Source organism: Perca fluviatilis, chromosome 23, assembly GCF_010015445.1.
Source record: "Perca fluviatilis chromosome 23, GENO_Pfluv_1.0, whole genome shotgun sequence".
In the NCBI taxonomy this organism is placed as follows: Eukaryota; Metazoa; Chordata; class Actinopteri; order Perciformes; family Percidae; genus Perca; species Perca fluviatilis.
Genome location: NC_053134.1, coordinates 8,793,507 through 8,817,727, shown reverse-complemented (window position 1 = coordinate 8,817,727; position 24,221 = coordinate 8,793,507). Strand labels below are relative to the sequence as shown.

At 41.0% G+C, this 24,221-nt stretch overlaps 4 protein-coding genes across 6 annotated transcripts in view; 3 read left to right on the top strand and 1 right to left on the bottom strand.

The window, feature by feature from the left end:
* The first annotated feature begins 3,287 nt into the window (after positions 1–3,287).
* Positions 3,288–8,335, top strand: dram1 (DNA-damage regulated autophagy modulator 1). Of its 2 annotated transcripts, XM_039791537.1 has the most exons (8): positions 3,288–3,756; positions 5,265–5,332; positions 5,565–5,707; positions 5,804–5,981; positions 6,197–6,255; positions 6,379–6,471; positions 6,566–6,637; positions 6,962–8,335. In XM_039791537.1, exons 1-7 carry the CDS (start codon positions 3,626–3,628, stop codon positions 6,602–6,604), a joined length of 711 nt encoding a protein of 236 aa, XP_039647471.1. In that variant the 5' UTR covers positions 3,288–3,625; the 3' UTR covers positions 6,605–6,637; positions 6,962–8,335. The 2 variants fall into 2 exon arrangements, with proteins under 2 accessions (XP_039647471.1, XP_039647469.1); XM_039791535.1 differs by having other exon boundaries at positions 3,289–3,756; positions 6,566–8,335.
* Positions 8,336–10,557: 2,222 nt separating this feature from the next.
* On the bottom strand, positions 10,558–15,180 carry washc3 (WASH complex subunit 3). Its single transcript, XM_039791532.1, has 7 exons — positions 14,980–15,180; positions 14,330–14,428; positions 14,068–14,133; positions 12,975–13,112; positions 11,530–11,646; positions 11,354–11,418; positions 10,558–11,258 (listed from the first exon to the last, which is right to left on the bottom strand). The coding sequence occupies exons 1-7, from the start codon at positions 15,028–15,030 to the stop codon at positions 11,159–11,161; spliced, it is 636 nt and encodes a 211-aa protein (XP_039647466.1). The 5' UTR covers positions 15,031–15,180; the 3' UTR covers positions 10,558–11,158.
* A 488-nt stretch (positions 15,181–15,668) lies between these two features.
* Positions 15,669–21,834, top strand: si:zfos-932h1.3 (zinc finger protein 184). 2 transcript variants are annotated; one of them, XM_039791530.1, is made up of 9 exons: positions 15,669–15,806; positions 16,299–16,501; positions 16,584–16,685; positions 16,763–16,858; positions 16,940–17,050; positions 17,130–17,247; positions 18,070–18,856; positions 20,034–20,092; positions 20,196–21,834. In XM_039791530.1, the coding sequence occupies exons 1-9, from the start codon at positions 15,773–15,775 to the stop codon at positions 21,710–21,712; spliced, it is 3,027 nt and encodes a 1,008-aa protein (XP_039647464.1). In that variant the 5' UTR covers positions 15,669–15,772; the 3' UTR covers positions 21,713–21,834. The 2 variants fall into 2 exon arrangements, with proteins under 2 accessions (XP_039647464.1, XP_039647465.1); XM_039791531.1 differs by lacking the exons at positions 15,669–15,806; positions 16,299–16,501 and having other exon boundaries at positions 16,606–16,685; positions 16,768–16,858.
* A 1,983-nt stretch (positions 21,835–23,817) lies between these two features.
* ppfia2 (PTPRF interacting protein alpha 2) overlaps positions 23,818–24,221 on the top strand; it is a 228,669-nt gene continuing 228,265 nt past the window's right edge. Inside the window, exon 1 of the transcript XR_005638147.1 lies at positions 23,818–24,045. The gene's annotated coding sequence lies outside the window, so the exon portion shown is untranslated. The remainder of the gene's footprint in view (positions 24,046–24,221) is intronic.

The following is a 24,221-nucleotide window of genomic DNA, read 5'->3' as shown; positions in this document are numbered from 1 at the left end:
TATCAGAGCTTTTTCATTGAAAAGAGGTAGAGGAGCGTGTGTGACTCAACAGTAAAGCTATGGGCAGTAAAACCAAAAACTATATTTTTGAAATATTTTATTGTTATCATTATCTTTCAAGCTGCAGCTTTAAAATTTCTCATTACAAAGTTAAAGAATTATAGCCTAAACATTTACTTTTAGATTGTCAATAGAAAGAAGCCATCATGACACTTTCAAAAGATATGTTTATCCTCTCAGGTCGAATGCTGTTCCCTTCAAAATCTCTTCTAAAATCCCACAATCAACATCTCAATTTGGTTCCGACCTGCGGCCCTTTGCTGCATTTCATTCCCCCTCTCTCTCTCTCTCCTTTCATGTCTAAGCTGTCCTATCGAATAAAGACCTAAAAAATGCTTTTTAAAAAGTGCTTCTCTATGGTTTTCTCTTCTGAGACCAGGCAGACTGCAGTAGCCTTTCTTTTCTGCTGAGTCATGATGAGTCCCACCAAGCCAGCGAAAAAGGCCTTTTCAACAATTTCTTAAGGTTGCTGCCAAATCAGGGACTGGCAAGCCTTAATAGCCACATCAACAAGTAAAGCTCTGAATTGGCTCCACTTGGATTCTGGGTCTCTACGCTTTGCTTAAAATATAAGAAAAGCTCTACAGAGGTTTGAGCCAAAAGACGTCTGGATGTGAGCCTCCACCAGATGTTCCAGGTTCACCCCCAATTTATCTGACTTTACCCCCCATTTACCCAAGCATTCAAAGCATACAGCCACTTATCTAAAGTATCAAGGACCCAAAAGATTTACTATGTGGCAATGACTTTGTAATAATTTGAGCAAATGTCGGTTTCTTGCCTCTTTATTAAGTGTTTACTGTATTTGTATTTTTCAAACATTTATTGTTCCAGCTAATAATGCACCTACATGGTGCATATTTTATATTAATTTAATGAAATTAGCACGGATTAACTGACCCACAGGGGCATGTATTCCAGCATGGGCATACTGGTTATTTCAAAAGAACTATTGGCTCTTGGGGGTTTGGTAGTAGGGGTCTACAGTTTATTTTTGTCCCTCTAGCAGATCAACACTTTTAGCCTTAAAGCGAAAATCCTGGTGTATGTATGTATGTATGTATTTTGTATTTCCCTGAATGTGACCATTGTAACATTGCACTCAACACTTCCCATAGTAGAGATTCCGGCAAACAAGGACTAGCACAAAAAAACAACGTATATCCGGGCCAGCTGTGTAGGCCTCCTACAGCTTTCCAAATAAATAAATAAAGTCTTGCATTGCCAGACCTTCCTCCCCAGCGCTACGGAGGAGGGTCTGGCTAGTCCACACAACAATCCGGGATGGGAGAGAAACATGCTCTCGTTTATTGGCATTTCTTTAAACCAGTCACAATCGTCTTGGGCGGTGCTAAGCGCCAGACGGAACCATGGTGCTGCTGCAAAATAGCCTCGGGAAGGAACTTCGGGAAGTTTTGGTGGTTGTTTTTAGCCTGGTCCTACCAGACTCTGGTACATTTCATTTGTACAGAGAGTCTGGCCGCTCTCCATTGACAAGTGTTAACTTCCTTTGAAGGCGGGTACTCTGTTGAAGTTTAAAACTATTGGATCTGCCCAGAGCCACTCTGGATCTGCCATAACCAATCGCTAACATTTGGTCGTGACGTCGGCTTAGCATCTCTAGCGTTAGCCTTAGCCGACTCCTTCACCAACGAACGGAAAATCTGACTTTTTCCGAACCCCCCCGCCGGGAGGAGGGCCACAACATCATGGCCACCAACAAAACTCAGCAAAGATTGGTCTTGCTCTGGCTTTAACGTCTGGATATTCGGCCGCGTTGTCACAGCGAACCGAATGGCTTCGCCGCCATCTTTCTCCAGAACTACAACTCAAACTAGCGCACAACCTCAACGTCATCGTTCTCAGCCACTCCCTCTGTTCTCTGATTGGACCGGTAAAGATTTGGTCAGCGAAAACCCGCGAATATACTGCAAACCCAGGCGGAGTGCTGAAGGAAAATGAAAATTGAGTGGAAGTACGTAGGAGGGAGGAGCCAGGCTAGGTTGTTTTAGTCGTTCAACAGAAAACTCCGATTGGACAGATAGTCAGGCTAGCTGTCTGGATTTACCCTGCAGAAATCTGAGGAGCAGTCAACCATAGTCCTCAGAAATCCACCGGAGTTTAGAATTACAACACAAAGAAAGTTCCTCAGCTACCATTACTATGGTGACCCCAGGCGAACCCGTCCTTAGGATCCCAGCCAGAGGCCACATGTTCTCCATCTGGGACAAACCAACCACCCCCACAAGCTCCTTCACCACCAGAGAGCAGTGGTGGGGGATCATACACTAAGTCCCAATACCAAAATGTAGTGAAAAATACTCAATTTAAAGTAAAAGTCATGCATTCAAATTCTTATTTATGTAAAAGCACAGAAGTATTGGCAGCATTGTGTATAAGTTTAAAAAGAACTTAGAGCAGTAGAATGCAGTAAAAAGATCACTGTAAGTATTATATTATTCTATTTTTTGGGATTGTTAATGCTGTGTATTAATACAATGTAAGTAGCGTTTCCCTCTTGTAGTGGGTCAGGTGGAATACATTCTGGGTGTTAATCTTTAACAATGTGTTATGTATGATGCAAAGTGAGCACTAACTACAGCTGTAAAAAAAAAAAAAATAGTGTAGTTGAGTAAAAAGTATAATATATCCCTCTGAAATGTGCAGTAGATGTATGAAGTATCATAAAATTGAAATATAGGCTTAGTACTGACGTTTCACTCTTGCCAGAGATGTAACAATCCAGGTACTGACCTAGAAATCAGTGTATACATTGTAAAAAGTAAATAAAAGACTGAAAACAAAAATTACAATAAAGTTCTATGGTCAGTATTGCTAGTGGAAGGCAATTGCTTAAGCACTGTACTTACTTACAACTTTCAGGTACTTCTATCTTACATCTTACATTTCTCACCTGATAGCTACTGGTTTTATTGTTTTTAATGGCTTGTAATATGTTTTATGTGTTGGTTTTATTGCTTTTCTGTTTTTAATGTGCTACATGTGCTAGGTTTTCCTGTAAAGTGTCTTTGACTACCACGAAAAGCGCTATATATATATAAAATGTATTATTTATTATTATTAGTATTGCTACTCATACGTTAGTGAAAGAACCGAATATTTCAATATAGCTGGTGATACTGGCAGTGACTTGTGGGAATACAACAGAAATCGAGTCTTTTGTATGGGAGCGGAAAAAAAAAAAAAAAGATGATGAAGGGAGGAAAGAAGGAAGGGCCAGATAACCACATCGGTTGTTTTATTTGCGTAGACCGGCACAAGGGGAGTCGATTTTGGGGAAGAGTTTACTGTAGCCTATACTGTATATCGAGTGATTGGCAATAAAGGCCAAGCTCGTTCTTGTTAACACACTATGTGACTGTCGGTAACTTCATCAGACAGACTTCAGCAACACCACAGTCAGCAGCAGACGCTGATCCTGGACCAGCATTTCAACGTGGATGCTATATTGCATGGCACTATTTGACTATACTGTAGTTTGAGATCAGTGTGAAAGTCCTTTCTGGAAGTCCCGCCGTTATTATCTCCGTTCTAACGTTCGGAGATGTTTTGGTTCAGGCAAGGACTGTGCTTTCTACCAGCGTTTTTGGTCATCTGGTCCTCCAGCACTTTCATTATTTCCTATATAATTGCGCTTTTCAGACGTGATGTGGACATCATATTTCCATATATAAGGTAAGTTTTAGTCATGGGCTACATATATATATATATATATTTTTTACAGTTATTATTAATCTTCAGTTAAAATTATGAGGTAGCCTAAAAAGTGCATGTCGATTTTCTTTTGTTTCCAGTCATTTCTGAGAACCTGAGTTTAGTTTCGTTTTCCTCCGTAACCTGGCTGCTACCCAAACTCAGCTGCTGCACGTATACACATCTGTTGTTTAGTGCAGCTCGAGACCTCTTCTTTTCACTTCTCCCTTGTTAGTTAGACTTTTATTTGAAGAAGAGACCACTAAAGTTTAACATGTCACAAACATCCAACCCTAGTCCCAACGAATCACTGGTAGTTATAACTACATATGCTTTACTATCACCAGTGATGGAAAACGAAGTAGTACTCTGATCTTTCTTACAGTAGTAATACTACGCTACAGTGCAGAACTACTGAGTTATAAGTAAAAAAAGAGTTTATAATTAAAAGTCCCGTATTTAAAATGTTACCCAAGTAAAAGTAAAATACTTTAAAGTAAAAAATAGGCCTATAAGTCAAAATACTCATTATGCAGAATGGCTCATAGGGGTGGGAAGAAATCTTTTCCGTGGCAATACTGTATTGATACACAGATGCGAAATATCAATCTATTATTATTTGATTTGATTTGATTAGGATCCCCATTAGCTGATGCAGAACATCAGCTACTCTTCCTGGGGTCCACACAGAACATAAAACATTACCACAGATAAGAAATTTTCAGACAAAACAGACAAAAAAAAACTATGTGTTGTCTATTGTCTATGTTGACTATCTATGTGTTGGTCAGTTTGTCTGCTTGACAATCCCATTTTGCAGCAATACAATTGAAGTGAGATGAGCAAACAGAGAATTGTATCTTTTTAGATAAAACACATGTTGACAAAGGTTCCTTTTGGTGGAATCATTTGAAATTGGGCAAAATTTGAAGTTGTGGGAAAAAAAGGTAATATATATGTATATGTAAAATGGCAATAATATCGTAACTAGACATAAGTATCGTGATGATATCATATTATGAGGCCTCTGGTGATTCCCACCCCTAATATATTACATTAGTGGATTACAAAATGTCCCTTTGTAACATTACATCTGGTAAAGGTGGATCTTATGTTGTACTATACTGCCAGGGGAGCTTGTCAATTTCACCAAAGGGTCAATACAACTTTATCTTTACCTACTGTATAATACAACATCATCATTTATTTGTTGATTTAATTTTTTATTATTATTAATCTGAATCTACAAAGTAATTTAAGAAAAAAAAAACGGTAGCAACTAAAGTGGAATAAAAAATACAATATTTGTCTCTGAGATTTACTGGAGGTGAAGTATAAAGTACCAGAGAATGGAAATACATAGTAGGCTACAAGTACCTTACTTGAGTAAAGTACCAACTTGAGTAAGTCTACTTCTTTCTACCACTGACCATCAACACACGTCTGTAATGTGGGGCCTAAAATTTCAGATCTCTCTTTTCCCCATTCAGTGACACAGGTGCAACCCCCCCAGAGAGCTGCATCTTTGGCCTGATGACATTCATCTCTGCATGCGCAGGTATTTTGACACCCATCATGTGGGCATCTGCAATGTCACCTCTGACTCTTTTAGGCAACTTTGGGCTTTCCAAAGGGAGGAACCAAGATTTAAGAAGATGTTAGTTGCATTTCCCTTTTTTTCACGAAAATGAAAGCAGAATGTAGTCGGTGTAATGCAAGAGGATTTTTCTTAAAAGTAGTCATAAGCTCACAAGACTTTGTGGTGAATGCACAATTTCACCTTTACGCAGGAATAGCCACCATATATGCCAGGTACAAGTTGGTGGAGAAGCTGAGTGCGGACACACGGGTGGTGAGCCCACATCTTAATAAAACTGCTCTTGTGGTTGGCATGTTCTCCTGTTTGGGCATGTGTGTTGTTGCAACGTTCCAGGTATGTCTTTTACACGTTCTGCACATTTTGATCACATGAAAAAACAATGTTTATGTGTCATGTTTAATGGAATATGTTTCTACTTTCTGATTGCAGGAAACAACAGTGACAATAGTTCATGATATAGGAGCTCTGCTGTTCTTTGTCTCTGGTGTCTTATACATAATCCTCCAGTCCGTTATATCATATCATGTCTATCCATTTGGGTCCTCCTTGGGCGTGTGTCGAGCACGTATGGCTATCGCCACCCTGGCTTTTTTGGCATTTTTCCCCAGTATCCTTTCACAGAAGTCTAACCTGTTAAAATACAGAAACAAAAGTCTATATGTTTGGTTTCCTGCTGTTTACCAGCATGACATGCATTTAACCAGGAACTTCGCATTATGATTGCAACATTATTCTCATTATTCTCGTCCTCTGAGTCATTAACGGTTACATGCACAAGTGACAGCCATTGATAAATGCCATTTTCCTTCATGGATAATTCAGCTGTCATCTGTGCGAATTTTGTGAAACAAGCCACATTGCACAGAAACACAAGAGACGAGGTGGGCTGTCGTTTGTCACTATTTTGATAATTGATTAACGATTTGTCTTTTGTAATTGTAGCGTCATTTGACATCAACGCTAACATGATAAATGTGTACTGATCGTCTGTGTCCCTCTTTCAGGACTATCCCTTCTATCTAGCCAGCGCCGTATGCGAGTGGATCGTTGCCTTCAGCTTCATCTGCTTCTTCCTCACTTACATCGAAGATTTCAAAGTGAGTATCATCACACCGTCAAACATAAAACTCCTTTTTTTTGTTTCCTGCTGAAAAGAGGTTATTTCTCTCTCTCTCTTTTTATTTCCTACAGCTGTTCACCTTACGGGTGAAAACCGAATATGAAGAGTAGCCTTGATGGGTCTGCAACTTCCAGCGAAACCTTGTATGAATATAAGTATTTTAAAAATGTGCTGCATTTGTTTTTGTGGAGCTTTTATGCACATATTTTGTACACTTGCAATTTGCACTGCAAAGCTTTTTTTATAAGATTTTGTGTTTTGTATCACTTGACTGAATGTATTGGTAGATTACTGTAAAATGTATACATCTTAAATAACTGGCTGTCTGTTGTACAGTTATACAAGAAAAAGCTGATCACAGACTGTATCTTTATACTTTTTATGCAAACTCAAATCATTTTTATAAGTGTACTCTCTGCATCCGGTGTTCACACTTTGCACTTTGCTCTTGACTATTTCCACACCAGCATGACACGCCCCGTCAGACCTGTGACCAGTAATAAGAGAAGTTCATCACACAGTGAACGCATGATAGCTACACGTGGTTAAATGAGAATACCAATCTAACTAACACATTAGTGTGCGGCCACATGGTGGCTGATGTTAAAGGAGTAGACTAACAGTGATGCTGTATGTAAGTAAACAGAAACCTGAAATATGAACTTTAAGGGATTATTATTCAAATGCTGCCAGTTCCTTAACCAAAGTTGTATTCCATGTTTTAGCAGTTTTCTCTACAAATGAGGTAGAAACAACTCTTTCTATTGATGCTCTGATTCAAAGTTTTGGTTCTACTTACTGTATGGCACTCATGTACTAAATGGTTTCAGCTGATAATGCTACATGGGTCTACAGTGCAGCTTTGGATGAGGTCTCGCATTGGTCTACAGCCTGTAGACAGATAATGCGATGGGAATTAGGTAACTTAATTTATTAGTCTGCCATAAACTGCCAAACTAAATTGCTGCAATACAGTAAACAAGGAATTGAAGCTTATTAAAATTAAAGACAAGTTTTCACTGTGCTTTCAGTCAGAAAAATAAAGCCTTTTTCTCTCTGCCTCAGAGCAGCAAACAGTTTGAAGCGGTGCAACCATAGTGACTTTTCCTTCTTAAATGGTTTAATTTGTAGAATTTTCAGCGGCCTGAAGATGCAAAGGTTTCCAGTATTTCACATATAAAAAAAAAATACTGTCCTGATTTTTATGAAACTTGGAAGTGGAAGGTTGTAGCATGGGCAAAGGAAGAACGGAAGGAAGGAAGTGCCCTTCTCGTTTTTTTTATTGAGACAAGTGACATCAATGAGTAAAAAAACCAAGGGCACAAGAGTAGAGGCTGTTACGCCCTCTGAGAAACATTTGTGGTTTTGTGATTCATTTATAAAATGGACTTGACACATGGCAAAGTAAATAAATACTCTTGACATACGGCCAGGCTGCTTGAGATGTTTAGAACTACCTTTAATGGGCTCCTCTCACATGCTGAGAAGGCTTGTGACAAGTAGGACGAGAAAATGGTTGTGTCATAGTGTTGGCTCTTGCTATTTGCCAACTTAAAGATCACATTTTAATATCAGCTGATAGATTTCACTAGCCAGTACCATTGGAGCATTCCTTTACAGATCTTTGTCTATAAGTGGTGATTAGTAGATGGGACTGACATACAGTATTCCAAAGAGAAAGTCCTGTGCTGTAATGGTGATCACATGAACACCGGTTATTAACTCCTCCACTACAGATACTGTATTTATAAGGGATATTTTTGTTTTATTCAATTACTATGTATTGGTATTGTTTTGCTTGACTGCTGAGCTGAAAAATAAAGATACACTTTTTTACTGAAGCAAACTGTTTGAGTTTATTACAGATCCAAAACGTCTTGCTTTTGTACACAAAGTGCTTTCCAGACTTCTCCACAGATTTTTCACAGTCATTATAGTGTAATATTTGGTCATAGAAATCTTATGAATACTTCTTTTTTTACATTTATTATTATTTTACATTTGTGGGCATGTAGTCACAAGTCCTGATCAATGTACCGATAAGATGATACAACCGACATAGCAACACAAAACCCCCTGCAGTTTACATGTTCTGACAAGTGGTGTTTACCAGTTTACCTCTTAGTGCAAGTTTGTTATTCTTCATTCCAGCTGAGGTTAGTGTGTAATACACTGATATTCCTGGCAAAACAACCAGACAATACATTACTATTCACCATTTATTAGCTTTCATTCGTGACATATAATGGAGGTTTTTTCCTTCTGTATAAGACAAGGGAATTATTCAGATTTCATTTTTTGATTCATAATAAGTTTGCAAAAACATCTAACCCCTATTTTCCACCGGGCGCGTCTGTGCTGCGTTCCGGAGGCGCCGCAGCCCCCGCGAGCCATCGCTGCCATTCAAGTCAATGCTTGATATCCCACCAGCCACGCCACGACGCGTCCCTGAAGTGTGCGTGAAGCGGGTCTCCGCTCCGCTAAAGATACGTGGCAGGTCTATTCTCACGCGAGCCGCGAGCCGTTCGGACAGCTGGGCAGGAAGTGGAACTGCGAGACTCTCCAGTCATTGTACCAAAAGACACCCCCCAATATCGTCTATGTCTCACAGATCTTTTTTTTTTTTTTTAAGGATAACACCAGAAAAGAGAAGGCATGAGTTTAAAGTGCTCATATTATGTTTTTCCCCTTTCCTTTATTGTGTTATATATCTTTTTTGTGTCCACCCCAAAGGGACTTACTACCTCTAACAGGAAACACTGTTCACAAACTGCTCCAAACAGCTCTATTGTAACACACGTTATAATGCTCGCCTAACTGCTAGTGTGGCACTCCCTCATACTCTGCAACTGACTGGCTAGTAGTCTTTACCTAGGTACTGCGCATGTGTGACTCCCAACAAAGATGGAACAGAAGTGCAATGCCTCACTTTGTAGCTAAAACAGAGAGCTCAACACACAGGGTGAGAAGAGGAGCTGCAGCAATGTGCAGTACAACAAATATATGGTGTTTTTTGAAAATTAAACCATGTAAACCTATTCTGATATAACCTCTAAATACAATTATGAACATAATATGAGCACTTTAACTGCAGGAGTACTTGGAGTGGAAGGTAGATACTAGCTTAATAAACACACGATTGTTCTGTAAAGGACTTGTAGAGACAATCAAATCGGCGAGTTGGGCAGCAAGACACTCGGCTTCTGAGACGCTCCCGGCGTGGATATGGCGCGTGGCGGAGGACGGAACAAAACCGCAGCGCAGCACAGACGCGCCCAGTTGAGAATCGGAGTTAGAACATGTTTTTGCTTCAACGTTATTGTGCGTACATTGATGATACAATAAAGTGTCCAAAACCGCAACACCGAATGTATTGTGGTTTTTGTTCCTCAAACATGGCCACCTGTAACTATTGGTGATCACTGTGAAAAGACAATATCCACTTTCCCTGTTGTGGTTGACAAACGTTAAACAATGGAACAGCTTGACGCTCCTTACCTGCAACTTGTTTACAATATTCTATGTAGGGTTGGGTCCCGAAACCCGGTTCCTACGCAACCGGTAGGAATCGGACCGGATTAGAACGCAAATTTCGGTTCCTCATTTCGGTTCCACTTAATGTGTCGACTGAAATATTTTCCCCGTCGCTCTGAAACGGACGTAAAAATATCACACTTTCTCTGTAGACTACCGTTGGCTAGCTACCATAAATGTAGGCTACTTTCAAAATGCCATATTTTACCTCTGGGCTCACCAAAACGGACGTGAAAGCATATTACGGCTACCACATCTAGAAAAGAGCCTTTCTTTGATGTCAATTTTTCAAGAATCGGTTTAGGAATCGGAATCGTTTTAATAGTAACAGTTCGGCATCGGAATCGTAAAAATCCAAACGATACCCAACCCTAATTCTGTGATAAGACACCAATTTAGAACTCTTGCTGCTCTGAACTAGTGGTATTAGGCATTCTGTGAAAGGTCAACAAGTCAAAAATATTCCTGGAACAATTTTATCAGAATGATGGATTTTTTTAGGATGAAAAATATCATGCTAAAAGACACGTGATTTTCCTTCCTATTTAACTGGTATTATGATATACAATAGATCGTCACTGAAAGACTGTTGTGATATTTTTCTCCCTGGTCTTAACACACAGAATTACAATGTACTGTATATGTTAAACAGTCAAAGTATCCCACATACATTTTTGAATAACTTTCAACTGACGAGTGCATCTCTTAAAAGGCATTAGACTGAGATAGTAGTGTGATAACCAAAGAGAAGAGCAATAAGTTCTACACTTTTTTGTAAAAAAAAGAAAACAAAAAAAAAAACTTGCTACTGCCATGTTCTGATGACTAACATAATCAACAGGGATAATTATTCCCTCTTTTTGAATTAGTCAAAAATGCTAAATGTATCAAAACAGAGGAGGTCACTGACCGATTGTAAGCAAAACTATTTCAACGCTTTTACCACTGAAATTACAATCACTCTGCTTGGAGTTTCCTGTTTCAGGCACTTACATTTGCACCTTCTCGCTGGCACTCACTTACAGGCACACACTGCAACCTACATCGCCTTCTCAGTAACAGGCCTACAGAAGCTCAGAGTAGCGATGGACGGCCTTTACAGGAACCTCTGTGGGTGATGGGGACGGATGTCAGTCACTGAAAGATGATTCGCTGTCAGAGCTGGTGACATCAGCGTCTTGATCCTCAGCGCTCCTCGCTCCTCTATCAGGCACGGGGGCGTCTGGTGTGCTGTCATCAGCAGTGAAGGAAACGTCATTGGTCAGTTTCATAAAAAAGAAAGATTAAATGTATGATCACCATACCAGTAACGGTAAAACACTCACTCAAGCAAGTTAGGATCCAAACCCTCCAGGACCATTTTATTCTTTATAGCCATAACTGGAACTCCCTGTGACAGATAAAACATGCATTGAGATACAGAAAATACAGATTATGTTGTTGCTTTTTTTTTTTTTTTTAAATCTCTGTAGTCCAAGAGCAGGTGTTAGTGATGATTTACCACTTGAACCATTTTCAGGTATCGGGCATAACGTGGGTCCTTGGCCACTGTCATGACATTCTCTGCAGCTGCTTCTGCTTTTGGTGGCATTGCAGCCTCTGGTGTAGTCTGAGCGGGCTGTAACATTGAAATACAAAAATTACAAAAAAACAGCATGAAGTAGCAAGTGGTTTAGGCGGCACAGGGTATCAAATGTGGCACCTTATTTTGAATATTTAGTAGGTGGTACTCTTTGGTAGGTTTTAGACTTGCAGAGTTTGTGGCTTGTGTTGCTTGTGTAATGTTTATGGAATAGTAGGAGTAATAGTGCGACATTTTGGGAAATGTGCTTACTTGCAGAGAGTTAGTGTCTGTATGCTAAATATGAAGCCACATCCTGCAGCTGGTTATCTTATCATAAAGAATGTAACCAACTAGCCTGACTCACTCATTCCAAAACAACTCACTTACCAGCACCTCTAAAGCTCAGTTATTAGCACACTGTATCTGGTTTGTTTATATGTGCATAAACAGAAGTATAAAGTTGTAGTTTTACAGGTAGTTATGTGATGGGGCTACATGTGTCTGGGCGTGGTAACTTCCATCAGACTCAGTAAAGTCAAGTACTAAAGCAAACCAGATATAATGGGGTAATTAGTGAGCTTTAGAGGTGTTGGTAGGTGGATTTGGTTACCGTTGGACCGAGCTAGACTTGCCATTTCCCCTTGTTTCCAGGGGCACGTTCAATCTCAAAACGGTGTGCACCGTTTTGCTACGGTTTCCTGGCTGAACGACAGTGTGAAAACAGTGTGCAACTGCTTTGAGATCATGTTTTCTCTTGATTGGTGGGTGTGTCTCTTGTTTATTGGCTGTGTCACAGGTGATACCCAACCAGCAGAGACGTGTCTATAAACCCGTGGTAATAAAAAGGCAGAGTGGGCGCCCACATAGCTCAGTTGGTAGACCGGGCGCCTATATATGGAGGTTTACTCGACGCAGCAGGCCCAGGTTCGACTCAGATCTGCGGCCTTTTGCTGCATGTCATCCTCCCTCTCTCTCCACTTTCATGTCTTCTGCTGTCCTATCAAAATAAACGCTGAAAATGGCCAAAAAATGATCTAAGAAATAATTTAAAATAAGGCAGAGTGCTTGCGCACACAACAGGGTGTTCAATGCACCCATTTCACTTTAAAAACTGGCTGAGGTGGCCCAGGTCTTAATGCAAGGCTAAGCCTACCATTTCCTGTCTTTAGCTTTAGAATTAAGACACAGACACAAGGGTGGTATCGATCTTCTCATTAGGCAAGAAAGTGTATAAGTATATTTCATAACGTCTCAATTTCAAACTGTTCCCTTACATACAACGAATAATGTCCAAGAAAATCATCTCGGCTTTTGGCTGTTCTGTGCTGCAGTGTGGCTGAAAAAATACCATATATTTGTTTGTGTCATGTCTGTGTACTGACCTGTGGGGGAGGCAGGCTCCCTGCTGGTGGACCATCTGTTTGGTTCTGACTGGCAGTAGTGGGTCCATTGGCCTGAGCAGGTTGCCGCTGACTGAGTCCATCTATTGTGACGTCCTCCAGCCCAGGAATGGAGGACAGCTGCTCAGATCATAAAATTTGATATATGATCAGTGCCAAAAATCTTAAATTTGTAAAGTAACTACACTTAACAAAAAAAGAAACGTCCTCTCACTTTCAACTGCTTTGATTTTCAGCCAACTTAACATGCGTAAAACTTTGTATGAACATAAAAAAAATTCAACTACTAAGACGTGACTAACAGAAATGGAAAAATGTGTCCCTGAACAAAGGATGGTCAAAATCAAAAGTCACAGTCAGTATCTGGTGTGGCCACCAGCTGCATTAAGTACTGCAGTGCATCTCGTCCTCATGGACTGCACCAGGTTTGCCAGTTCTTGTTGTGAGAGGTTACCCCACTCTTCCACCAAGGCACCTGCAAGTTCCTGGACATTTCTGGGTGGCATGGTTCTCGCCCTTACCCTCTGATCAAACAGCTCTTCGCTGGCCATGACAGAACACTAACATTCCTGTCTCACAGAACGAGCGGTATGACTGGTGGCATTATCATGCTGGAGGGTCACGTCAGGATGAGCCTGCAGGAAGGGTACCACATGAGGGAGGAGGATTTCCTCCCTGTAACTTTTGATTTTGACCTTCCTTTGTTCAGGGATCCATTTTTCCATTTCAGTTAGTCACATGTCTGTGAAACGTTCAGTTTATTTCTTAGTAGTTGAATTTTTTTTTTATGTTCATACAAAGTTTTACGCATGTTAAGCGTTGGCTGAAAATCAAAGCAGTTGAAAGTGAGAAGACGTTTCTTTTTTTTGCTGAGTTTAGTACAAGTTTTCCCTCTGAAATGTAGTGGAGTAGAAGTAGAAAGTGGCATGAAAAGAAAAGACTCAAGTAAAGTACAAGTACCTCAAATTTGTACTAAAGTACACTACTTGAGTAAATGTACTTAGTTACACTCCACCACTGATGGCATGTATATAGAGCGTAATAAACTACAGACTGGAGAGGCTCAAGAACTCACCTTGGCTTCCAGAATGCACAGGGTCGTTTCAATCTGCTGTATGCGAAGAGATATGTTTGCAAGTTTCTGTAGGAAAGAAGTTTGACAGGTCAGGAGATCATCTAAAGTGTTACAGAGGTCGTGTGTGTGTGTGTGTGTGTGTGTGTGTGTGTGTGTGTGTGTGTGTGTGTGTGTGTGTGTGTGTGTGTGTCGCGTGGACTAATCAGGACAACAGAATCAAGTTCAAAGATCAAATTATAAGAGTACAAGAAGATGTACAAACCTCTTCACAAACTGTGGAGAAACGGTTAAGGAACCGGACCGTGTGCACAACAAACTGATTGAGATAGGCAACAACTCTTCTCTGTTGAATAGCAGGGACCTGAAGGAAACCCAGACAGAGAAAGCGATTTTAGGAAGGAAAACCCAGGATGTGATGTATTGAGGAAATGAAGTAATACACATACAGCAATATGTCTCCACCCTCCTAGTTTACTACAACCCATTGAATTCATTTAAATTAGACATAGTAGAAGTGGAACTATGGAATACATGCTGAATGCAAAATATTACAACCACAGCTGAGCCACCTTGTACATAGTTTTACAATGGCTAAATACTTGTGTAAATCAGCTCAGATCATTCCCTTCACCCTACTACTATTTGTTCCAAGCTATAGATGCCTGTCACATTGCTAGCTAGATGTGAAAGGCAGTTCCAGATATTACAGTGATGTTTGCTAATGATAATGAAACTGTCGGCTTCTTTCGATTACAGCTTAATAGTATTTGGTAAACTAACGTCACTGTTACCATGTGACTTGTTATACAGAATTAAAACTGTCTTTGAGCACTGTTTTGGCCTGTTTTAGCTAGCTAACGTTTACGCTAGCTAGCTAATATAACGTTATATAACTAGATAACAGTTACCAACCTTGGTAAGATCGACACCAGAACCCACAATCGGCAGCCCGTCCTCGTCCATGTTGGGATTTTAAACTTCCTGCAGATTACAGAGCCGTTTCAGTACTAATGCAAAGTATTTTCACTGCAAAATGACAGGAAAGCGGTGCATAAACCTGCAGTGAAACGTTTCACGTGACTCCGGACTGCGTGGTCGTGTCTTGACGTCACGACGTTATAGCCAACGGGAATGTTTGATTTGAGCTTTTATTCTGAAGTCTTCAGTCTGTGGAAAACAACAACATCCGGTTATGTCTTGTGGCTACGTTTGACCATTTCTGATGATTACATTACACATTTCATTATGTTTTTAAAATAACGTTTAACTCAAGTGTGTTTTTTAAACTGACAAACAAGACATTTATTTATGTTATTTTGTGTGTTATTTTCCAGAGATTTTCTTAAATTAATTAAATATCAATTAAGTCACTATCTTAAAAAAATATGTTTGAACTTAGATTCAACTTGTGTTTTGGCGCTGTAATTAAAGTCAGTGCTGCAGAAAAGTGTATACGTGTAAAATGCAGTCAACGCGTATAATTAAAGTGCATGTATTATTTTTAAATTTTAAGATAGGAGAGAAAATTGGATTTTAATGTTCGGGCAGTCACAGCGGAGACTTTTTTTTTTATTTTGAAAAGAGGAAACGCTAGAGAAGAGTTGAGGAAACGAATGCTTGCGTACTAACAGCGCATGTTAGCTAAAATATCTAACAACATTATTTTACATTTATTTCGCAACGCTACAGGAAACATACAACTCGAATGGAGGTTATCGGGTCAATAGAGACAATAAACGGTACGTAAATTCATAAATTGCTCATGCTGTTTAAAGCAGGCTAGTACAGTTAGCGGGACCCGTCTATCTACAGGAATCATGACAGTCAGAAGCTGTCAGACTGGAGCTGTTGCGTTAGAAATTAACTTGTTATAGTCCGATTCTAAATAACAATGTCATGTAATACAGTTCATTGTTCCGAGACCTAAAGCACAGCTGCAGATACCAGGTTGCAAGTCTTATAAAACCCACATTAAATAGGTTTGTCCAGCTATTACACTGGTTCATGGGCTTATGACAGGTTCTATTGGGGGTAGTTTACACATAAAATGTAGATTTATCAGTAATTTTAACCAACCTCTGATATTTCTATTGTGAAAGAGCGAATTATAAATATAGGTTTCTTAAAATAGCTTAAGTTAAAGATGAATTTGTTTGCAAGTGCTCTCTTTCATTAAAAGCTCATTGATGCCCTCAACAGACCATCTTTCACATTACCCCTTTATGTTACAGACCCGAGCCTAGCTCTTTCATGTCTTCGCCTCCTGGTGCCCCCACTGCAGCTTCTGTCTGCTGCTATGTGGCAGCTGGCGAAGCGGAAAGATGTGATGAATTATGAGAAGATCCAGGAGTTTGTGTTAATGGTGACAGAGGCGTTCCCTGGACTGATCAACCACAGACAGAGAGCCCAGCTCATTCTGGGTCTAAAAGCAAGGGTGAGCAGAAGTTGGGTATTGTAAGAATATATGCTAATTTCGCTTTAATCATTTTTCCAGTAACCATTTGTTGATATTTCAGTTGATTCTGGAACTTTGCAAAGGCTCGGCTCGGGGTTCTGTTGATTCTCAATTGATCCAGAGCTATTTGGATAGACTCCCAATAGCCTCTGCAAACACAGATGTAAGTGCAGAAAAGGAATACCTTTCTGAAAACAAATAATGATAATCCATAAATGACACGAGTCCTTTCTGTGGCAGTACAGGGACGCAGAGGTGAAAACGACAGAGTCCACTTTCATTGCACTTGTTCAGAGCCTGCTGAAAGATCCAGTTGAGAGAGCATATTTCTACCAGGTCAGACGGATTAAATATAATTTCTTAGTCTGAGAACAGTCTTAATAAAGTGCTATAATAACATTTAATAATATCTTACAGGAGGTGTTCCCAGTGGAATATGGGCCACAATATGATGCTGCTCTGCACGTGTTATTGTGGGAGCTGCTCTCAAAACTGGTAAAGCTGCTTCCAGTACCGGACTTAAAACAGGTCAGTCTGTCTATCCAGATGTCTCAGGTTGTTTTTCTTCTCCAAAACGTGCACCATTTACCACAAACTGTGATTACAGACTGCAGCCTGGCTCGGCTCTGCTCCTTCTATGTGGGAGGAATGTGTTCAGTCCTCACCTGAAGACCTGAGCTTAATCTTCCAACACTACAAAAGTTCAGGACTACTGAAAATGCCATGTGAGTAGAGCTGCAATTATTAGTCCACTGACTGACAATTGCAGTTGCAGTCAATTATCAAGCAAAATGTCTGAAACATGCTCTGGTTTAAGCTTCTTAAATGTAAGGATTGTTTTTTTCTTTCTTTGTTATATCATCAGGAGTAAAAAAAAAAATTCCAAAAAGTCTTAAAATTCCAAAATCGATTGTTGCATCTGTGTCTTTTCTCAGAGATTATGTGTAAATATGCACAAAATGTTGTGTGTACACTTGGTTACTTGTTATACATATTAGAATATTATGTACTTGGCTGCAAGTTTTGACACACAATTCTATAATAGGGAAATGTGTTACAATTTAGCTTACAATTGGCACGTTAAGCAGTAATATATTCACCTGTGTTGCTTACTTGTGGAATAAAAAGAGACTGAAATTCCCAGATTACAATCTGAAAAGCGCTTTTATATTTATGCAATATTTGCATTCATCATATGCAACTGAATCCTTTGGAACCGCATTAAATCGAGAGCTTCTTAATCAAAGTCTAATCTAATAGTTAAATAAGTATCTTTGGGTTTTAGACTTTTGGTCTTAAAAAACAAACAATTTGATGTCACCTGGGTTCTGAAAAAAGTGCGACAAGCATTAATGACTATTTTCTGATGTTTTTATTGACTAAGTAATTAAACGATTAATTGATAAAAGTAATAAGAAAATTAAAAGTAATATTAGGTACAACACTGCATTTTTTTTTAGGTATTTTTAAGTATAGTTTCCAGTAAGGGCCTTTTTAAAAGTACAGTTTTTCCACCAGTGACTTTTTTTTATTTCTTTTTTTTTTAGGTGGCCCTTCATCCACGATCGGTAGCTGCATCATGTCTGCTTTATCCATTCCTCCCTCGCAAAAAACAAACCTCTCTGTCGGACTGGAATCAATCCACAACTATGCTAATGTGCTAAACCCCGTCACTTTAGTTGGAGCGGACCAGTACAGCGTTGTTGCCGTCTACACCGAAGTGGAAGTTGGAGCGTCTGAAGTAGATCAAGAAATGATCGAGTCAGCCGAAGTGCAACTTCAGACTGATTTCTACGAAGAGGAGATAGTTAGCGCCGATACCGCCGGCTGTGAGGAGGCTACCAGCTCGAGGGCAGAAGAACCAAGTGAAACTGTGGATGTGGCTAAAGCTCTGGAGACTCTGACAAAAACGTTTGCACTAAGGAAGGAGAGCCTCGGTCAAGATGTTCCGACAGGAAGGAGCAATGATTCGTCCCGTAATGGTGAGCTTGGAACTGCACCAGGTGAAGGAAAAACACACGACGGACAAGAAACAAGCGACCCAACTGACGAGAAACGAGGAAACGTCGAAGAGGTGAAGGAGGATTTCCAACCTGAAGGCGTAGAGAGCAATACGGACTCTTGGGCAGATTTGAAGGGTGATCGTGAATCCTTTTCTGTCCACGAAGAAATGACCGACGTCCCCAGTGAGGACCCAGTCTCGGAGTCCCAACAGTCTCCCAGTTCGGCTAATGTGCGCCGATCCACTCGTCTACAAATGAAGACCCCACCCAGTTGGCAGGAGACGTGTCAAATCCAGAGGTCATCCAGAGAAAGTAGCGAGGAACCAAAAATGTACACAAACTTATACTGTAATGTCATAACTGCTTCCTCTTTTGAGATAGTATTTTTAGTAGAGCTGGGCAATATATCGATATCGTGATATGAGACTAGATATCGTCTTAGATTTTTATTTTTTATTATTTATTTATTTAAACAGGGACAATGTACAATATACATTAACCTTAGACAGGAGCGATGCATTATACCAGGTTGTAGCACTTGTGCTAGTTTCCACCTGTAGTCCCTGGGCAGGCTGATGTCAACAAATACATTTAATAATACATTTATTTATCCCAAAACCAACATTAAAATGATCACACCCTTCATTCATTCATCAACATTCATTTACAAATATGCTCCCACATACACATCAATTACTATACATTATGTGAACATGTTTGTTTTAAAAGAAGCCATTTTTTTGGCCCGATATGAAAAAATGTTAAAATTTACACGTTATCAGCTCTGTTGGCAACTTATTCCACTGTCTGATAGCCACACTTGAGAAAGCTGTTTTACACTGAGGAATCCTATTTGGGATATCATTATATCGTAATATGGCATAAGTGTCTTCTCCTGGTTTTAAAGGCTGCATTACAGTAAAGTGATGTCATTTTCTGAACTTACCAGACTGTTCTAGCTGCTCTATTATTTGCCTTACTACAGTATCGTTGCGGTATCGATATCGAGGTATTTGGTCAAAAATATCGTGATATTTGATTTTCTCCATATTGCCCAGTCCTAATTTCTTGTCCGTTTAATTTTATATTTTATTTCTCACTCACATTTTACAATACATAATAACAGTAACAAAAACAGTCTGGGAAATACAGTTACGGTGACATTTCTTGTCATTCATGCCCTCCTGTTGGTGAATGAATTTGTTGTTCTGCTGTTTTGAAACTTGAATGATGTCAATTTTTCACATTTTAGTTTTTACTCGTGATTTTTTTTGTGCTCTCAAGATATGTGTCCGTTTTTTTTCTTCCATTAAGAATATTTCTTTAAAGGAATAAGTTGATAATTTGGGGGAAATGAATTAATAAGATGAGAAAAATCAATACTTCATCAATACTTTACATGCAGTACCCTTTCCCAAAACACAATTATGAGACAATATGTACAATTATTTCCCAAAATGTCAAATCTACATTTAAAGATTCAACAACAACATTTTTATTTTCACCAGGAGCAAAGCCGACGTATCAGTCGCCCCCTCGGTTATAGCCATCAAAGGAATCGAAAAAGGTAATGGGTTGACATGGAAAAAAGAGAAACATCTTGGACCTTTTCAAAAACAAATCCACATATTTAACCCACACTTATGTCTTTTATTTTTTTTTATTTGCAGGTGATTCGGACGAGATGACCTCCATCATCTTCACCTGCTCACAGTGTCCCTTCCACAACTCGGACCAAAGCAGCCCGCCTCACTTCCACATGCAGAGTGTTCGCACTGACGTGTACAGTACTCTCTCAGGAGCCAAATTTACACCGTCTCCTTCCAGCACTGATGAGATTTTTACGTCCATTAAACTGTTCCCCAAAAGAACCACGGAGGAGAGCAAAGCACGACAGTGCGACAGTCAGAGCGATGCGCCACAGTCGCAAAGCAGACCGAAGGCCCTCGCGTGCCAAACGTGCGGTAAGACGTTCACCCGGTCGTCCGACGTGAGGAGACACCAGCTCACGCACACCGGCGAGAGACCGTTTCGTTGCTCGCGGTGTGACCGGACCTTCCAGCACTCGTGGGATCTGGCCAAGCACGAGAGCAAACATCACGGCGTGGCCATCTCTTTCTCCTGCGAGCTGTGCGGGAGCTCCTTCGCCAACCTCCGCGCGCTGACCGTCCACCATAAGAAGTCCCACTCGGAGGAGAGCCGGCTTCCTCAGATGTGCTCCATCTGCAGCCACAGCTTCCCCACGTCCTCCGAGCTGCACGAGCACAGGAAGTCGCACGTCGCCGCCAAGCGCTACGTCTGCCAGCAGTGCGGCGAGGGCTTCGACTCCCTGCTCGCGCGCTCCCAGCACCGGCAGATGCATCAAGTGAAGAGTCAATTTAAGTGTCCGCATTGCGAGAAGACGTACACTCGGAGGTCGGACGTAAAGCGCCACCTATCCACCCACACTGGCGAGCGACCGTACCAGTGCAACCAGTGCAGCAAACGCTTCTCGCTCCGCTTTATGCTGATGAAACACCTCCGTGTTCACACGGGGGAGCGGCCGTTCCAGTGCTCCCACTGCCCCAAGAGGTTCACCCTGGTGTCTGTGCTGGCCAGACACGAGAGGATGCACACCGGGGAGAAGCCTTTCCTCTGCTCTCAGTGTGGGAAGGGCTTTTTATCGCAGGGAGAGCTTTCGAAACATCACCGGTCCCACGTGGACGACAGGCCCTACTCCTGCCCTCAGTGCGACAAGCGCTTCAAGAGCAAGAAAACCCAGCAGGAACACATCGTCTCGCACAGCGGCGCCCGCCCGTACCCCTGCGCCTACTGCGGGAAGGGCTTCACCAAGCCGTACGCGCTCACCAGACACAATCTCATCCACACGGGAGAGCGGCCGTTCCCCTGCGGACACTGCGAGAAGTCCTTCCTCACGCTCGGCGAGGCTCAGCTGCACCAGCGCATTCACACGGGGGAGAGGCCGTACCCCTGCAACGTCTGCGAGCTCAAGTTCAAGAGCTCGTCGGAGCTGGCGCGACACAAGCGAAGCCATTCGGGGTTGAAGCCGCTGAGGCCCTACTGTGAGCAGTGCATGAAGACGTTCCCATCCAAGGCCACGCTGAAGAAACACATGAAGAAACACTCAGACGAGGGAGGAGCTGCACAGTCTGTGGACTCTGTACAGCCTGAGGAATCAAATCGTTAAACGAATAATGTAGATGACCTCAGTAGTTAAAGGTGCCCTGCCACACGTATTTCATTACTTTGTGGTATATATATATCTGAAGTTCTACCATGGACTCTGTAACATATTTTTTGTTGAAAAAATGCCTTGGTTACCTTGTTTCAAGCCATTCTAGCGTGGTATAGAAAGCCTATAAGAAGACTCATCTAGATTTGTGCCAGTTCTCATTAATATTCAACTAGCTAAGCTGTTTGAATCTGATTGGCTAACAGCTAGCCAATGAGAGCCTGGCTGTCAAAATCCTTTACCCAGCCCAACTGGGCGAGCTAATGAATAGTAATGAGCTCAGGCAATATGATGTCAGACTGACCAGCTTTTGTAATTGGCCTGATTTCTCTGCTTATTTCTGTTCATTGGCTAGAACTGACAGAGGAGGTAGCAGTTAATTTTCACATTCACAACATAACACAAACGCATATGGACCTAACATATTTAAAAAAAAAATGCAAGTAAAAACGGTTTTATATGGCAGGGCACCTTTTTAAATATGTGGCATTTGTTTAGGATGCTTGAGTTCCGATAGTTTTGATCAGGAGAGAGTCCACAGCTCTTGACTATATTGACTTCACTATCATGTTTGGAAAAGGAGCGTTTGGTACTGTGGCATCCTTCAGCCTTTGAGTCAACTACTCTGAAAGTTCCAAACATTTTGACATGTCTAGTCTTTCATTTGTAACTTTTCTCTCTCATCTACAGTTCTCAAGTTTGCAACACGTAAGTTAAAATTATGTCTGAAGTCATATGCAATTGTTTGTTTGAAATGGAATCCCTTTTGACAAGCAGAAGGAGCTAAACTATTTGACTTCCTAAAGGATTCCATTTACTCAAAGCTGGACGCACTTTGCTTTCCTTCCAGAAGATGGCGACCTAATCTCACACTAGATATTTCTTATCTCCCACTGAGTTACTTATTACCTATCTCTCCCAGGTGAGGCCCCGGGACATCTTGAGCATTGCGCTGTGAAATCCCAGGGCAGGTCTGAATGTAGCCCCTCTCTCAGCGGGTAAGCCCGCCTCGTGCTCACACACACCGGCCCCAGGAGACGTGAGCCTAACTCCTCCGCTGTTTTCCACCTGACCTCCCAAGATCCCTGTCCAGTCATGTGGAGGGCAAACCAGCCTCAAGCGCTCACTCCCCACTGTTTCTCCCATAGGCTCATCTCACATAGAATACAACGGGAATATGCTCAGACATTACCCATGAGCCTTTCACAGGAAGGTCCCTGAGATTTTTTTTTTCCCATTTTGTGAATCGCTGGTGGTCAAAGTGCAGTTTGAGGATGTAAACGTACATGAAGGCTTCACAGAAAACGAGGAACTGTTTAATTTTGATTCAATATGATTTCCCTCAGTAAACATCCCAAAGAAGACAATGCATAGGAATGATCATGTTAATCACAGAATCTGTTTCACCATGCTTTTGATACATATACAATGAAATATTAACAACAGCTGAAATCTGAACATATGGCTCTCTGATTAAATTGGGATCTTTAAGATAAAGATGTAAAAACATGTTGGAACCCTGGTTGGTAATCTATAATAAAATAAAACCTCATTGCTCATCTTTCCCCTTATGTATTATCCCTCTCAAGGTAAACAAGGAGAGAAACGTCATCCTGTATACTGTCCTCATGGAGACATTGCCCTTGACAATCAGCTGAGGTCTTGCATGCATGGAACACGTCTTGAAACCCCTCCCCCCAATTACGAGCCCTATTATCACATTTAATATGTGGTTGTGTGTGTAGCTGTCCTGGGAATTAATTACCCTCACACACACAATACTATCAGGAGTGGAAGTAACATTTACTCTCATTACTATAACAGTGGTTTTGTATTTTTTCAGGTAGATGCAACCATTTTTTAATTATCAAAAATAAAAAGTAGCCTACTTTCCAAATCATTCAGTCATTGGGTATGATATATGCTATAACAATTATTGTACCAGGGCATCGTTTACAAATGGTTGCATCTACCTTAATTACCTTAATTAATCCCTGATGCACCACCCGGCCAGCAAGCTAATCAAACACACCCAAACAAACAGGTGCAGTCTGGGTTTGGCTAACATGCTAACATGTGCCTCCTCCAGCAGAGCAGGGCCTCATCCAGCTCCAAATGTTTGAAAACTTGGTGGGAACCACAGTGCGACAGAGAGGCCGAGTGGACGGCTTAAATGTTATTCTCTGAGAATGAACGAGCAGAGAAGTCAAACCTGGAGCAGACTGACGAGAATGGCGTTCAAACCATGGCTGTATTAAGAGAAAAGGGTCAAACCATGGTTCTAACAGGTGAGTACAGCAACACGCTAGCAAGTGTGTGGGTGTGGGTGTAGCAGATAAACTGCAGTTTCTCCTTCTCGCCTCCGTTTGTTGTCTTGTTTTTGGTGATGTTTTATTCTGCTGTTGATTTTATAAGTGTCAGGCTATTTCATTTAGGTGGCTTAATATTGCTTGTTGTAGCCTAC